The sequence below is a fragment of the Leptidea sinapis genome, chromosome 16 (genome assembly GCF_905404315.1).
Source record: "Leptidea sinapis chromosome 16, ilLepSina1.1, whole genome shotgun sequence".
Lineage (NCBI taxonomy): Eukaryota > Metazoa > Arthropoda > Insecta > Lepidoptera > Pieridae > Leptidea > Leptidea sinapis.
In genome coordinates this window covers 7,746,363-7,763,653 of record NC_066280.1, presented here as the reverse complement: position 1 = coordinate 7,763,653, position 17,291 = coordinate 7,746,363, and the positions used below count along the sequence as shown (strand labels likewise).

Below are 17,291 nucleotides of genomic sequence, written 5' to 3'. Positions count from 1 at the left end.
TCCAATTTAACCCCCCAGTAGACTCAAGTTTGCAGGTTTATGGCTTCAAATTGGCTTCATAAAAGCTGGGTTTAATAAATAGAGCACTGCACTACTACAAGGGGGCCCAAATTCTAGCGCTCTAGTAAGCGCAGGTCCAACCACATCTGTAGTATTGCTGTCATCTCTTGTCTGGCGCACCTTAGTATTAGCTCGGACGATTTGACCGCGTGCAACGCTGAGCTGCTTGAATTATTGTCGGGGACCAAGCACTCTGTAAAAGGCTAGATAACTTGCCGTTGTGCCGAGATGTCGCTTAATTGTGTCTCTACTGCATTTATCATGAGAAGTGTTCCTAAGAGCTTCGACTGCCTAATCTGCCCAAGAGATTCCTGCCGCTGAATTCCACCTTCGCACGATACGCCACAGATAAGGATATCATACCCACCATCATAACTACGATATGACATGGGTACCTTCAAAAAATCAGGTGACCCGTAAGCTGGTTTATCCTGTATGGTATTTATAACACTCGAATTAACATTTTTGCCATAGTGCCCTTAAATTTATAGTCAAAGATCCTAAAAATAAAATGCCTTATTCTTATCGATTGACATAATATCAAATGTTAGCTTGCTAAACAAATTATTATTACGTAATTCCAAATGCTTTAATCAAGATCTCGGAGAATGTTAATAACACTCCGATGTACTCGATCTGATTATATATTGAGTCTCAGTGTAGCGGATCGAAGCAGTCGTAGCTGATGAGAAACCGATTACAGACACATGGAAGCAGCTTTGACACGAATTTATCGACAAGTTGACTCATTTATTAAGTACTAAATTGAATACAGAATGAAGTGTGAGCTCTTTCACCGCGGCTAGAGTAAGTTGGCTTTTAAATGGGATAATAGAAATTCTGACGCATAGAAACCTAAATAGGAATGTGCTAGAAATACTGTAAATGCGAATTCCTTGCGTTGGCTGTACTTTATATATATGTATATATAAAGTATATATATACCTTACATTGCTACGTATGTTTGCAACGTTTGAGGGACTGATGCAAATAACGGTAATACGAATAAATAATCTCATAGTGAGAAATGACCGATATAATATATTCAATTAAAAAAAAGCAGCAGATTGGTGAAAAATGTGCTTACTGGTGAAATGTACCTATAATTAGAACCGTCGCTTAGGCTAAGAATATGTAATAGTACGTATAGGTGACAATCATCCCTCTAGAACAGAATATACAGTACTAGTCTGCAAGCAAAGAGAACTTAAAATATGTCTGTTTACTTAAGAGTAAATAGAAATACGTTTCGATGTTCTGACCAGGCTATGCCGTTTTATACTTGTTGAAACTATATAAAATTATTAAATAGAATATTTATACCACCTTCAACTACATCTCATAGAAGGCAAATAAAAATAATTAAGAAGTAAATTACGCCGTCGTATTTCTTAAGCTATTCCCCTTAACAGGTTTAGCTCCATAGCCACCTACAACAAAAGTAAAACAAATATTTGATACGGTTTGATTGACTTTAAATGTTCAAACATTTAGCCTTTATAACATTCATAAACGTATTTAATAATATTAATACAAAAAAGATCGTGGGAGTTATTACTGAAGTCCTAAATCATTCTTTCAGCTAAAATATTAAATAAAGCATCGTATTTTGTGCCTGTCCGGTTGTAATGAAACGCAATTTATGGGATTATGATTAAGGTTTCTGTTCGATATATTATGTTTCCAGTCCCAAAATGTTCTGTGAATTTGTGAAGTAATAAATAATATGAAAATTCGATGCTTATTTAAATGTATTTCCTATCGTAACGTTGTATCATTTGATAACCGCATAAGACGTGGTTCATTATTGAAGTGAAACTGTACAAGGCGAGTATTGAATGAGGTTTACAGTTAAGTAACGTTCTTCATTGATATGATCTATTCTGACGATATATTCAGCCCAGAGGTTACTGACCCTGTCTACTGAGCTGTTCCTGGGTTCGTAACCCGGTAGGTGCAAACATTTATATGATGAATATAGATGATTGTTTCCGATTCATGGATGTTTTAAAGTATTTATGTTTGCTTAAGTAAGTATATTGTATTAAATATATCGTTGTCTTAGTTGCCTAGTTTGGGGCAAGATAATTTGTGAAAAGTTTGTCAGTATTATAATTAATATTATGTATGTTATACACATGGCTGCAAAGCTTGGACCCGAAAGAAAGCATTGAAAGAATAACTTGCCGTAACACAGAGAGCAAATGAAGGAGTATGGCTGGTTATAAACTACAGGATAAGATAAGAAATGAACCTAAAGAATATTACAAAACTTACCGACATACTGAAACAAATCGACCAACAAAAGGGGAGATGGGCAGGGCACATGATGCGAGATAAAGTGGGGAAATGTAGCAAAATACTTACAGAATGGTAACCAAGGGATGGTAAAAGAAAGAAAGGAAGGGCAGCACACAAAGTGGAAAGATGAAATAATATTGACAGCAGAACCTAACCTTAGAAGAATTGGCCAAAACAGACAAACAGTGGAGATCGTTGAAGGAGGCCTTTGCCATCCGCCACGTCGAAAGAAGTGAGATTCTGTAGTTTATAGTATTGTATTCTTAGTTTTTTAATTGCTAATTGTTTCAAGAACTGAATAAAAAGTCTTTTCAACCGACTTAAAAAAAGGAGGAGTTTCTCAATTCGTCGGTATTTTCTTTTTTTTTGTTCGTTACCTCAGAAATTTCGACAGGGTGAACTGATTTTGATAATTCTTTTTTTATTGGAAAGCATATACTTCATAGGTGGTTAGGTTCTGATTGTGGGATCCATGACAAAGTAACGAAAATCTTCAATTCCTAGGAGCAAATTAACGATACTCGGCAAAATATCTTTTTAATGCTATCCAGATATCTGAGCCACCTACCATCACGTCTTTATGGTCAAGTAATTGTCGTAGTCCGATATGATGATCAATTGAACTCCTTAAGGACCTACAGTAAGGGTGCGATCTGTGGCAGAACTCCTAACAGTTTGTAATCAAATTGCAATGCGCTTACGTTCATTGTTGCATTCAAAAATTGAATAGGTCTACACGGTCATATTTAGACATATTATTAGTACTTAAGAAAGTATAAAAATCAAAAAAAAAAATTACAGTTAAACCACCGACTTCAAAAACAGCTATTCCAAAATAATAGATATAATATGTGGGATGTGTTTACAGCTATGCAGTAATCACAATTAATACGATAAGTAAAACCGAATTAGACATATATATAAAAAAAAACCTCGAAGAAAATCCAAATCAAGTTATCCTGAAACATGAACATATATTTTATGAATAATCATTACCCAGCCGATATTAACCAAAACAATGTTAAATCAATATTGTTTCTACATGACCTGAATTGTTTAAACTCTTTTGAATAAACAATTCATAACTATTCAAACAGCGACCGCGGCGGGCTACGCGATTATTCTAATACAGCTTGATTGGATTAGCAGAAGGTTATCTTGGGCGGATAAATTCTTCGAAAAATTCTCTCCGTGCAAAAACTTCGAATAGCCCTCCCGATGGGGCTTTGTTGCCTTTGTTAACATTTAGGGAAATTTTTGGTTTAAGATCCTTTAGTTTATAAAACACGATATCGTCACGATAGAAGCGACGTAAAATATTTATAAACAACCTGTCGCTCTCAACAAAATGACGGCTCACAAAGGGAGGCTCCTTTGCACAGGATGCGGGGTAGATTATGGGTACCACAACGGCGTCTATTTCTGCTGTGAAGCAGATATGTGTAAACATTACTGTGTTTCGGTCTGAAGGGCGCCGTACCTAGTTAAATTACTGGGCAGTGCTCAGAATTTTTGGGTTTTTCAAAAATCTTGAGGGGTACTGCATTTTAATGGGCATCAGCTGAACGTTCTGATCGTCTCGTCCCTTATTTTCATAAAAAAAGTAAATGGTGAGAAAGTAAGCGTCGTTAGCGCAGTAGGTTGGACCGTTGACTCTCACCATGGCTACCCTGGATCAATCCTTGCAAGCCACGTACCAATTTATTTTTAGATTTCGAACATTATGTACGTTAATTGGGCGCTTTATAAGGTCGGCAACGTTCTTATGATTCCTCTGGTCTTACAAGAGAGTATGGGCTGAGGTGATCACTTACCATCGGGTGACCATACGGGTCACCTGCTCGTTTGTCTTACTCTTCCATAAAAATGATAATATTGTTTTATTTAGAAAACTTAATCTGTCAGTCCCCCTAAAAACATGTTTTGTCACGAAATGACAGGTTGAGTAAAATATTAATAAAAATGTAACTCTTACGCAAAAACCTAATGTAGAAATAAACACGCGTTTTAATCGCTTAAAAATTATTTTATGTAAACGTTAACCTACACATGTGAGTTTATTATATCATAGTTTATGGACCAGGCTTAAAATGATCATTGAAATAAATTAATGTAGTTTGCACTTTTTCTGGTACGAGGGCGGCACTGAAAATTTCGGGAATCAAGGAAGTGACACAACATTACTATTTAAAAATGTATTTATTGCTTTTCGAAGTATTCTCCGCTAAATTTGACACATTTTTCCATACAATGAAACCAATCATTGAAGCAACCATTCCATTCGGAAGTTGGGGTCTCCAAAATGGCCGTTTTGTAGGCGTCCACAGCTTCTTCAGGTAATGAAAATCTCTGACCACGCAATTTATTCTTTATTTTAGGGAAAGTATAGAAATCATTAGGGCTAAGGTTGGGGCTGTACAGCAGATGGTCTAATAATTCTATGGTTTTTGCTCTAAAAACTCTTGTTCTGTGCGCGTTGTGAGAACTTTTATTGTCGTGACGGAGGATGATGCGGCGGTTGCAGTTCTCTTTACGGAGTTCAGAAACGACCTGTGGCAAACAATTCTAGCATACCATTCTGCATTAACCGTTCTATGTCCCGCAAGAGGAATAGTTGCAACATGGCCGGTTTTGGAGACAAACGTGGCCACCATTTTTTTTTTGCAACACTTCGTGAACGAACAATTTTTGTTGGCTTTAACTCATTTTCGAACACCCAAACTCGTGACTGGTTTTTGTTTCGGGTTCGTACGCGTATATCCAGGATTCGTAACCTGATACGATGTTGCATTTGAGGATCCTGCGTGGAATCTTTCGATAGTTCTGACGCACCAAGTAACGCGAGCCGCTTTTTGCTCTTCACAGAGTAAATGCGGTATCCATCGGAAAAACAACTTTTTTACACCTAATTGTTCATGCAAGATTATTTGTATTTGACTCAAACCAATTTCTAAAGATGCCTGAATTTCGCGGTATGTCACATGTCGATCTTCCTCAATCAGCTTACGCACAGCATCAACGTTTTCTTTGGTGAACGCAGTTTTTGGACGACCTTGACGGGGATCATCACTGAGCTTGACACGTCCACGTTGAAATTCAGCAAACCAGCGATAAATTGTGGTTTTGGATGGGGCTTCATCACCAAATGCAGAAATCATCCGGTCAACACACTGTTTTTGTGTTAAACCACTTCGAAAGTCATAATAAATCATCGCTCTAGAATTTTCTCGAGTCAATTCCATTTTCTTAACGACTAAACAAGTTTGACAAGACCTTGTGACAAGACCGAGAATCTTTTTTTTTAATAAATAAATGGTATTTGGTTTTTAAAACCAAGGAGTTTTCAATTAAAAAGATTTTAATATGACAGGAATAGTGGAAATATTCCATTCCCGATACTTTTAGTACAGCCCACGTATCTCCTTGGAAGTAAACTTTCCTTATGTTGCAGTTTCTGTCTTGTAACTAAGGGAAGAACATAGGGATGATTTTTTACTACAATATGATCATTCACTAACTTTTACTTATACTGCGACTGTTATAAACTAATGTATTATATCAATGTTTTATAATAGTAATAAAAAGTCGTGTGATGTCGTATCGTATCGTGTAAATACCGCCTTATCATCAGTATCCATCAAGTAGGTTAGCGACACGCATACAAATTTCATTCTAAGCCGCAGCTAAGCGATACCAGTCCCGGAAAATTATTTATATCTTGCGACTCTTTTTGCGTTAAACTCTTAATAACTTGCATAGAGGAAAGCGGATTACATTGTTTCATAATACCTTCCTACCTACTAGGATAAAGTGCTTTCCGCTTTATTCATATAAGTCCATTTTTGCTTGCATTATAATGAATATTTGCATAAACAAAATGTTTAGTAAAATGTTAGTTGGATTATAATATGAACGTTGATATTAATTAAAAATTATGCAGTATAAGTACATTTGCATAAAATTAAGCAAATTATATTAATTTTGTTAATCATTCTTAAGAATTGAACTTCCAGAATTGATTCGAGTGTGATAGTGGGATTACTTAGGTCATTGCTTGTGGCGGCATCGTGTGGCACGTCGTTGAAAGAAAGTGATGCCTGATCCATGTGTTATTCTAGTGCAAGGTGGATGATCGATGTTCATTGAGAACGATGCTTCAAATATTTGAAATAAATAACTCTTGAAATATTGTGATTTAGGTTATTCTTTTATTTTTTCCTTCATTTAAGTATTTGGAACGTTTGAGCATTTTGTTGGATCGCTTTGCTAACAGAGTGGCAATGAGTTTCTTGCCGCTTCTTGCAGTTAAGGCCTAAATATTCTTAAGTACTAGTAAATGTGTATTTTTCGACCTACACGAATATATTACCTTTGATTTTGATAAGGACTTTCCGATGATTTGAGTATTGTATACTCAGCATGGGAATTATTGAACCCAATTCAATTTAATAAATTCCAACTACCACCATTCACAAATGACTTTAGTTTATAAATATTGTGGCTTGTGGCTTTACATGCAGCAAGGGAAATGCTCATCCTGAAGAAATGATGACTGAAAGAAATATGGAATAAAAATCGGTAATTTAAGAGGTATGTACAAAAACATTTATTTGGAAGTAGAAAATAACATAACAAATACAGTCAACGGGTAGGATATCTAGATACGCTAAAGCTGGCTTAGTGTCCAGATTTGTGGTCCCAATGTTTGTGGTGGTCGTGCTCTCCCTTCTTGCCGTGGTCGTCATGATGGTGCCAGTGCTCGTGATGGCCGCCATCTCCGTGGTGACCCTTGTGGTGATGATGATGACCGCCGTGCTCGTGATGGCCACCCTTACCATGATGATGCTCGTGATGGTCTCCGTGTTTGTGTCCCTTGTGGAAGTGACCGCCTTTCTTGTAATCCCCTTCGTGATGATGACCGCCGTAATGCTCATGGTGGCCCTTGTCTCCATGATGATCATGGAAATGCTTGTCTTTCTTGAATTCGTCATGTTTCTCGATGCCGTGGTGTCCCTTTGTGTCGTGGCCCTTGTGCCAGTGACCGTGCTCCTCATGACCGTGGCCATGATCGCCTTTCTCGCCGTGTCCGTGGTGATGATGGTAGCCTTCATCGTGGTGATGGTGTTTCTTGTGTCCGCCATGTTCACCGTGATGTCCTTTGTGCCCTTCATGATGTCCGTGGCCTTTATGACCGTGATGGTGTTCATGATGCCCGTGATGACCTTTATGGTCTTTATGACCGTGGTCATGGTGGTGGTGTTCATGGTGGTCGTGCCCGCCACCTTTATCCCAGCCATGCCCTGATGCTGCAGCTTCCAGGTCAGCTGATCGCTTCTCCCGGATCTCCCTGGCTGCCACCACAGCCACTAAGGCCACAAGCCCCAATACCACTAGACCTCTCATTGCTGGAACTGTCTGTGAATGTACTGACTGTCAGCAGTCGACATGTTTTATACTGACTGGATCGCGGTTAGGAAACGCCGAGACCCGAGCGATGTCAAGGTCGTATCGTAAAGATTTCGACTTCCGAATTTAGTGTTGCGTGAAAATTCGAACGTTTTCGAAAACGAATTGTTATTGTCTAATTGATTCTATTCTTATTAATATCTTTTAGAATAAATAATTTCTATAAATTTATTTTATTCTTAAAAAATGTTTATATAGTAATTCCCAGTACTAGTAGTGTAAGTTTTCATAAAAAGGAAAGATAAGATATTTTATAATTTTATTTTTTTATTCATTATTAGGGCAAAAAGACAAGGCTATGTGTATGCATCCCACTTTTCATTCAATTAATTTAATATATATTCCCGAAAAATGGTATTAATTAAGTGTATAAAATGTTTTCCAATCCTCATTATAGTTTGTTCAACTCCTGTTTCTCACACGATTTTACAATAAAGTTGCAAGAGTTTTTAAAGTGTATATTTTTATAGCCTTGGCTTTAGGTTAAGCAAAGGGTTCCAGGAATTGCTTTCTGCTTACAATATATGTCTGATTTTCACATGAACTTAATTTTTAATCGGGTTTAAAACAGAATGTGTTTTTAGTAAGTAAATTCTATTTTAGTGGTAATTACTACCCGAAACCATTGGCGTTACAATATACCTGTTTAATATCTGTAGCTACTTCAAAAGTTCATAGAGAATAAATTTATTTTTATTTCTGATACCTTATTTTTATATTTAATATTTTGTTACTTATTATTTGTTATTATAGCAGACATAGTTATACATACATTGTCACAAATTTCAGCTTTCTAACTAATGAAGGCTTATGAGATATAAAAATAAATGTGACAGACAAACGGACGGACAGCTAGGTGAAGTTTTATCATTAGGAGTTCCCTTGATTGTCCTTTAAGTATTTTATTTATTATTTATAAAAATAAGGGTCGAGACAAGCAGGATGTTCAGCTGATTCTTGAAATACCCAAAAATTCTGAGTGGCACTACATCTGCGCTCGTCACCTTGATACATAAGATGTTTAGTCTCATTTGGCCAGTAATTTCACTAGCTACGGCGCCCTTCGGACCGAAACACAGTAATGCTTACACATTAAGGCTCTACTGCAGAAAAAGGCGCCGTTGTGGTACCCATAATGTAGCCGGCATCCCGTGCAAAGGAGCCTCCCACTCCCATAAGATTGGAACTCTGAAGATCAGACTCGCGAATCTGTTCGATAGTCGATACTTAATCACTACTTTCGTAGCAACCTTATAGAGCCTATAAAATCAAGAACCACTGAAATATGTTAAGTCCCTGGGCTACATAACTATAAGTGTGTATGCAGTATATTAAATCGATAACTGAGATTAAATCACCCGGGGCGTTTATAAAGCCGATAGTTGAAAATTTAACAACAGATTACGGTTTGCTCCCGGCGTCCCTAAATAAACAAATGTTTTGACCGAATTTGGATTAGCTTTTGGGAGTGTAGTTAAGCAAGAGTTTGATTTGTGATACAGATTAAAATTTATTAAGTTAAACTTATTTGTTCACCAAAATTTTTACTTATTTTACCAGTGGCCTCCCACTGGTAAGCTTCCAGTATGCTGGCTAGATTATGGGTACCACAATGGCGCCTATTTCTGCCGTGAAGCAGTAATATGTAAACATTACTGTGTTTCGGTCTGAAGGGCGCCGTTGCTAGTGAAATTACTGGACAAATGAGACTTAACAGCTTATGTCTCAAGGTGACGAGCGCAGTTGTAGTGCCACTCAGAATTTTTGGGTATTTCAAGAATCTTGAGCGGCACTGCATTGTAATGGGCAAGGCGTATCAATTACAATCAGCTGAACGTGTTGCTCGTCTCGTCCCTTATTTAAAAAAAAACTATAGCGGCATAACAAAATTTGTCGATAATTATAAAAGAAAACAACAAATTCGAAGGTTGTAATAAAACTGAAATTTTAGTTTCATACAATATTAAAGTACTCCAATAATAATTACCTTGCTATAATGCTTCAATAACAAAGTTATTCCCATCAATTATATTACAGTCACATTTTAAAAAAAGTTTCAATTTCTTTATCTGCATTGTTTATCTGCAAGCCGGCTAGATTATGGGTACCACAACGGCGCCTTTTTCTGTCGTGAAACAGTTATGTTTACACATTACAATGTCTTTCGGTCTGAAGGGCACCGTAGCTAATGAAATTACTGGGCAAATGAGATCATTGAAGTTTTTCTTTTTTTAGTTTTCATGTCCACCATTGAAGAGACTGTCAGTTCAAACAGATATGAAGTGGCGAATGGTACTAATAACTTAATAGCTTCCCTTACCACCTCTGAATATTCTTGTATCTTTTTATCCAAAACACGTTGAGCATTTTTGTGCTTTGTTCATAAAATTATTGTGCATTATGCTTAAAATAAAATTATAAATTAACTCAATTTTGGCGAGACAACACGTCCTGAGGATGTTTAAAGACAAATATTGGCGGAATTAACACTAAAGAAATCTCAAATCATTTGTATAATTATGGATCGAGTATTTATCTGATTGAGAAGGGGCTCGGCAAAATTTTCAAGCTGTAATGGAGTCGCGTAATAAATAAAATTGAAAAACAATGACCTACACAATGTGAACACTGGATTTATGAATTCGAGCTGCTCTAAATTTTTCATACCTAGTCGGATGATTGTAGCTGATAGTTGGATGAAAAAGACCAGAGTTTAATTATTATTACTGAAACTGCCATATGCCATGCCATGATATGAACATTGTATCGATTTATTAAAAATAATTGAACTCAAGACTACGAATATGATACCTGAATGACACTTAAAATAATAAAATATTTTACTATATGTTGTAATCAAATTTTGTATTGTTCTGGGCTGCGGGTACCTTCCTGATATATCTACCTTTTTTATGAGATTTTATTCTTTCTTTATTGAATTCTGTTTCCGCAATTAGGGTCTTTATTTGGACCCATTTGGCATGCAGGATTTGTCGGCTTCTCCAACCAGCTTATCCCGTTCCAGAAGTTCACAAACTACCTGTCATGCACGCATACTATCTAGAATTTTACCCGTTTGTCGGCTACTCCTATACATTCTAGCATGAGTGACCGATTCATATTTTACCACTTAGGGATGATAGGAGACAAACCTCCGTTAGGGCTATCCGTTACACTAATAGTGATAAGGTGTTTTTTTATTGGTTTTTTCTGTTGGAAAGGCATTAAAAGTGAAGAAATGCGTATAAATTATGAAGAGACCAATACTTATGATTGGCATTTTCATTCTCACGGGATATCTTCATTAATGTGGTCATTCAATGTTAGTGAGATTGCATATTAGTTAAGCAGTATCAAATACACAAGCAGTATATCATCGGGTAAGCGGTCTCCTATTTGTACGCAGTTAGATAGAGATCCGACATATACGTCGCCTCTGCAGCCCTGACAAGATAACCCGTCCCGAGGGCGTAGTTACGTTTTACTGCGAGTAACTTTTATTAATAGAACGTACACGAATTAATTTCCCGGGAAATAAAATAGTTTAATTAAAATATTACAACGGCACCTATTTCTGCCGTGAAGCAGTAATGTGTTAACATGTGTTTTGGTCTGAAGGGCGCCGTAACAAGTAAAATTACTGGGCAAATGAGACTTAACATCTTATGTCTAAAGGTGACGAGCGCAGTTGTGTGCCACTCAGAATTTTTGGAGTTTTTCAAGAATCCTGAGAGGCACTGCATTGTAATGGGCAGGGCGTTTCAATTACCATCAGCTGAACGTCCTGCTCGTCTCGTCCCTTATTTTCATAAAACATATAAAAATTAGTTTTCGTTGTTAATCAGTTTATTACCATATATTGCAGATAATGTATAGTTCAGATTTTTTCAATGCTTATTGCTCTGCTAGTCTAGTGATACTGTATCATTTCGAACCATTTTATCTGGTAGTTAAGGAACCCTATAGAATATTAATTCTCAGATAAGCTTTGTCAACGAGAATAAACAAGCTACCTAAACAGCTTTCGGCCTTACACATAAACTTGGTATAAAGTTATACCTTCTACCAGTGGGAGGGTCCTTTGAACAGGAAGCCGGCTAGATTATGGGTACGTATACGTACGTATGGGATTGTGGTCAATGGCGCCTATTTCTGTCGCGAAGCAGAAATGTGTAAACATTACTGTGTTTCGGTCTGAAGACTTAACATCTTTTGTGTTAATCTTGTTAGATTAATAAGCTTATTAAGCTTTTGCGTAATTATTTAATAACAATAAAGAGGTTAATAACTCTGAATAAATATATATAAAATATATTTAGACATCTTAAAACTAAAAAGTAGCTCAATTGTATTTAAAAGTCAATACAGCTAATAAGAGCTTGTTCCAGATTGGCTGTTGAGCAGCCAATCAGCGATCAAGCAGCTAGAATTGTCAACCTAAGTCTACTAAGGTTTCGTTGGTTCGGCGCAGTGTTGCTTAGATACAGTTGGCTCGTAGCTGCCGCACCGAACGGACACTTCAGAGTTAAGTACTTATTATTATTCATTATATTATTCTATTTTCTGTTCTGATATTATTATCCCTTTTAGTACCTATTAATAATCTAATAGCGTTACCCCATGTGAATATTAAATGAGGCTAGAAAGTGTTATTTTGGTATTTTAACCATTCTAACAAGCGCAATTGTAGAGCCACTCAGAATTTTTGAGTTTTTTAAGAATTCTGAGCAGCCTGTATTGTAATGGGTAGGGCATATCAATTACCATCAGCTGGACGACCTGCTCGTCTCGTCGCTTATTTTCAAATTTAAAAAAAAAGAATAGGTAATCGAAGCATATGCAAAATGTTTAGAAATAGACATGATTGGTTTCTTCGGACGTATAACCTTTCCCGCGTTTATGCAAGTCTGCTTGACATTCGGAAAACTTCATAATTATCATTGTATAGACAGTGTTGTAAGCGATATAGTGAACATTTGGCATATTCTTGGTATATATGCTCAGATATAATATATTTGTACGCCACAGCATGCCAGCAAGGAATGGAGAACTTTTATTGTGACTTGTAACATCTTATGACTACAAATTAATGATGAAATGAAAAAAATAAGTTTATAACAAGTTTATTTGTCGTTTAGATCTAAATTGTGAATCATTGAGAAATTCGCTATAATAAGCAAATAAAATAAAAATATTTTTAAATTAAGTAATTTGTGATTCGTTGTTTGTTCGTTAAATTGTGCCAACCAGAGCTACTCAAACTGTCGAGCGTTGTGAAGATGTCGCGTCATTATTCATATAATATCATCTCTTCCTGTAATTATCAGCACCTTAAAGATATCTCATATACTGAAGTTCACACATATCAAGAATCGATAAGAAGGTATTGGAAATGACAAAGCCTCGTTAAACATGTCGCCTAACAGGTGCCTTTAAGACTACCAGCGAGTAAGTAGTGACACCAGTGACTCCGCGTAGTATTAATCGGAACGGTGGATGTGATATAATGCTTAAAGGTGTTTTTAACTGCGAAAACTTCTTTTTTGTTAATCATAATATTACAATATTTCCTCGGAAGTCTGTTTTTTATCTAAAGTGCTGATTTTAAAAAAAATATCTAAGGATCACTTTTCACTATTCGATTCATAATTTATTCGTATTTTGCAAACTGTTATTGCGTAAGTCCCTCAATATCCGCAGCTCTGCAAGCGCACGTTGCAATGTAACGTATGTATATATAAAAGACAGACGTCCCGCGTCACGTTTTTATTTGGATTTCAATGATTTAGCATAACCGGGATCACCAAGATGCTCAATAAAAAATATGCTCATAAATACATTATAAGAAAAAAATTATTAAGTCTTTAACCAAAAATTTATGGTTGATGCGGTATACGAACCCGAGCCGCAGAATATTTTCCCTCAGCGTTTTATGCTCAAGTGGTGGTATCGCTTAGTCGTCTATCAATCGAAGATTTCGGGCCAAATTTCCGGAGACATGATTTACCTACCGGTAGTTGAAGTCCAAAACTCAAATGTGTTTTCAAAGATATTTTAGAAAGAAGGTAAGGGATGTAGAAGGTAAGGTACTGGTATCTTAGAAAAAAACTTAAACACCTAACCCGTTAAGGACTATGGTGCTGTTTGCACTTATTTTCAGTTAACTCCCATCCTCATTTGACCGTATAAGAAAGTTGAAACGAAAACATATTCTATCATAATATCAATTTGCCACATCGAAGATGAGCTAATATTAATGTTCGTAATGTTCACTACTCCGCGTAAATAATTCCGTGGAATAAATAACGCCTCGTATAAATAAGTTAGCGTATGTTAGTCGAGCCCATAGACTTTATACGCTCGTATAGACGAACAAAGCCTGCGAGAAAGAAAAATATCTTGAACGGAGATTTTCTTTTATGAAAATAAGGGACTCTTGAAAAACCCAAAAATTCTGAGCGGCACTACAATTGCACTCGTCACCTTGAGACATAAAATGTTAAGTCTCATTTGCCCAGTAATTTCTAGCTACGGCGCCCTTCAGACCGAAACACAGTAATGATTAACACTTAATTGCTTTACGGTAGAAATAGGCGCCGTTTTGGTACCCATAATGTAGCTGGCTTCCTTTACAAAGGAGCCTCCCACTGGTAGATACAGCAAGATAGAAAAGGAAGGCGAATTTATTGTTATTGTAACCGATTTTGGTTGACAAGTCGTATACACTAAGCCACGCTTGAGGCTAATGAACCGCCTCTTTATCTACTCTGCGATTGCAGCCCACTTATGCATAAGCTTAACACAATCTTTGACGACTACACTTTGCCACCAGATGATTTTGTAACACTCGCGTCAAGAAGATACTGTGCTTCGTAATGGCTGCAGCTATAAATTTGACTGGCGAACGTCGAAGTTCAATTTTGGACGCGGTATTACTAGGAATCATTAGGACTTGATAAATACCCACTCTCTTCAAGTAATAATAAACATACGCTTGGCATTAGCTCCTTCGTATTTTAAATAATGTTCAACCACTGACTTAAATATTTCCAACTGTCAGTAGATGGTTTCAATATTATAGCTTACTAGCTGACCCGGCAAACGTGGTTTTGCCATATAAATTGTATTGATCTTTTCTTTGCTAGTTGATAAGAGATGGCGCTAGCTGTATTCATTAGTAACAATCATACTTCTTTTATATTTTGTAAAATTCACACTATTGTTTTATAAATTATAGCCTATTTGTTATTCTGGTGCATAAGCTATATTATTGTAAAGTTTCATCAAAATCTATTCAGTAGATTTTGCGTTAAAGAAGTTCAAACATACATCCAGACATACAAACTTTCACATTTATAATATTAGTAGGATTCGTGTTCCTGTATTGCCCATTCCACTTCCTGTTCATGTAATTGTCCAATAATTATTGACAGAAAAATATTTAGCTAACATTTTCGATAGTAAATTGACTTTTTAATCACATATTCTTCTTTTAATCACACGTATTCGTAAGCTGTTAGCCTTATTTAAAAATATTCGTCTTGCTGCAGATCCTAAGCTTATGAAGATTTTTTACCATGCCTTGTGCGTATCTCTAGTTTAGGTGCAAGAACCCAACTGATAACAGTAGAAAAAGCTCAAAAAGCCATCCTCAAGGTGAGTCTATTCTGTTCATTATTGTATCCTATCTCCGTTTTATATGTGGACATAATATAGATAAAAAAAATCTACAACACAATATCCACTACAGCATAGGTTCTCAACGTGGGCGGTAACGCCCCCTTGTGGGCGTTTGAGAGGGGGCAGTAGAAGATCCAGAGAAAATTAGGGGGCATTGAGATGGCACAGATGGGGCGTGGGTAGATTAAAAAATATTGTCTAAAAAGGCAAAAAAATACACGAAAATACTCTAGAAAAAAACATATTCTCAAAGTGGGCGGTGAGCAAAATAAGGTTGAGAAACTATGCACTACAGTTTTCATCTACACACCAAGTCACTACACCCAAACTCTACAAGCACCGGTCTCTCACAATTCGAATCGTATCTAAATTTTTATGAATAGTTTATAGATAGGTATATAGATTACAGATTGTGAGAGAAAATAAATATACTTTAAATTTGAGCTAACGAATACATTGTCAAATCAAAATTGTTCACGGATTATCAGGCTGTCAGATTGTCTATACACGAATATAGTCTATGGTCGAGCCGTTTCTATTTATATTCGGTTCGCAAACACTCATCAGCTAATTGGTCTGCTCTCCCGAATTACCCGCCGCAGTCTCGTGAAACCGCTCTACGTAGCAGGCATGCGAATTGACGAAATTACTAAGTTGTACTTACTTGATGTTAAGTTCTTACTTCGACCAGATAGTTTTGCAAGCAAAGATACCCTTTAATCAAATAACGGTGTTTTTTTTATGGAATAGGAGGATAAACGAGCCTACGGGTCACCTGTTGTTAAGTGATCACCGCCGCCTACAATCTCTTGCAACACCAGCGGAATCACAGGAGCCTTGCCGGCCTTTAAGGACGGTGTACGCGCTTTTTTTGAAGTCCCTAAAACACCACACAAGGAAGCTCATTTCACAGCTTTGTAGTATGTGGAAGAAAGGACCGCCACATCCAGATGGTGAGGATGATATCCTAACTTGTGGCGAAGGTGGAATTCGGCGGCAGGAATCAGCTTAAACAGCTCTTCGGAACAATCCCCGTGATAAATGCGGTAGAAGACACACAATGAAGCGACTTCTCTACGCAACGCCAAGTGATCCAGTCGTTCACAGAGCACTGAGAATAAATCATTTCAATAGAAAATTACTGATTCTTCAAACACACAAAATAACATTCATTCGAGGTCGAAAAACTGACTTTTGAATGTCGAAGATGTTTTACTTAATAAAAAGAACAAATTACAAGAATCTTATAGCCAGTCATGAAAATTATTATTCACCTTTACTTAAAATCGTCAACATACTGCAATTAATGAGATATTAACGCTTCTCTGATTCTTCTAGTATAGCAAAAGAAATGTATTGACGGAAGATATTTGTATAAGTAGCCATTTTGTAAATATTTTTTTTATTTACACCAATTGTATTAACCTGGTGCTCTGTGAACGGCTGGATCACTTGTCTTTGTGTAAAGACGTCGCTTCATTGTGTGTCTTCTATCGCTTTATCACGGGGAGTGTTCCGTTCCGAAGAGCAGTTTCATCTGATTCCTGCCACCGAATTCCACCTACGCACGACACGCCAAAAATAAGAATATTATCCCCACCATCTGGATGTGTGGCGGAAGATGTGTGGTGGTAAAACTGTGAAATGAGCTTCCTTGTGCGGTGTTTTCGGGACGATACGACATGTTTATCTCCAAAAAAAGCGTCTACACCTTCCTTAAAGGCCGACAACGTTCTTGTGATTCCTTTGGTGCTGTGGGAGAGTGTGGGCAGCGGTGATCCCTA

General features: G+C 36.8%; 1 protein-coding gene across 1 annotated transcript; it reads right to left on the bottom strand.

Moving 5' to 3' along the window:
* Window positions 1-6,943: 6,943 nt before the first annotated feature.
* On the bottom strand, window positions 6,944-7,771 carry LOC126968741 (histidine-rich glycoprotein-like). Its single transcript, XM_050813851.1, has one exon. It carries the CDS (start codon window positions 7,762-7,764, stop codon window positions 7,039-7,041), a length of 726 nt encoding a protein of 241 aa, XP_050669808.1. The 5' UTR covers window positions 7,765-7,771; the 3' UTR covers window positions 6,944-7,038.
* Between the last annotated feature and the right edge of the window lie 9,520 nt (window positions 7,772-17,291).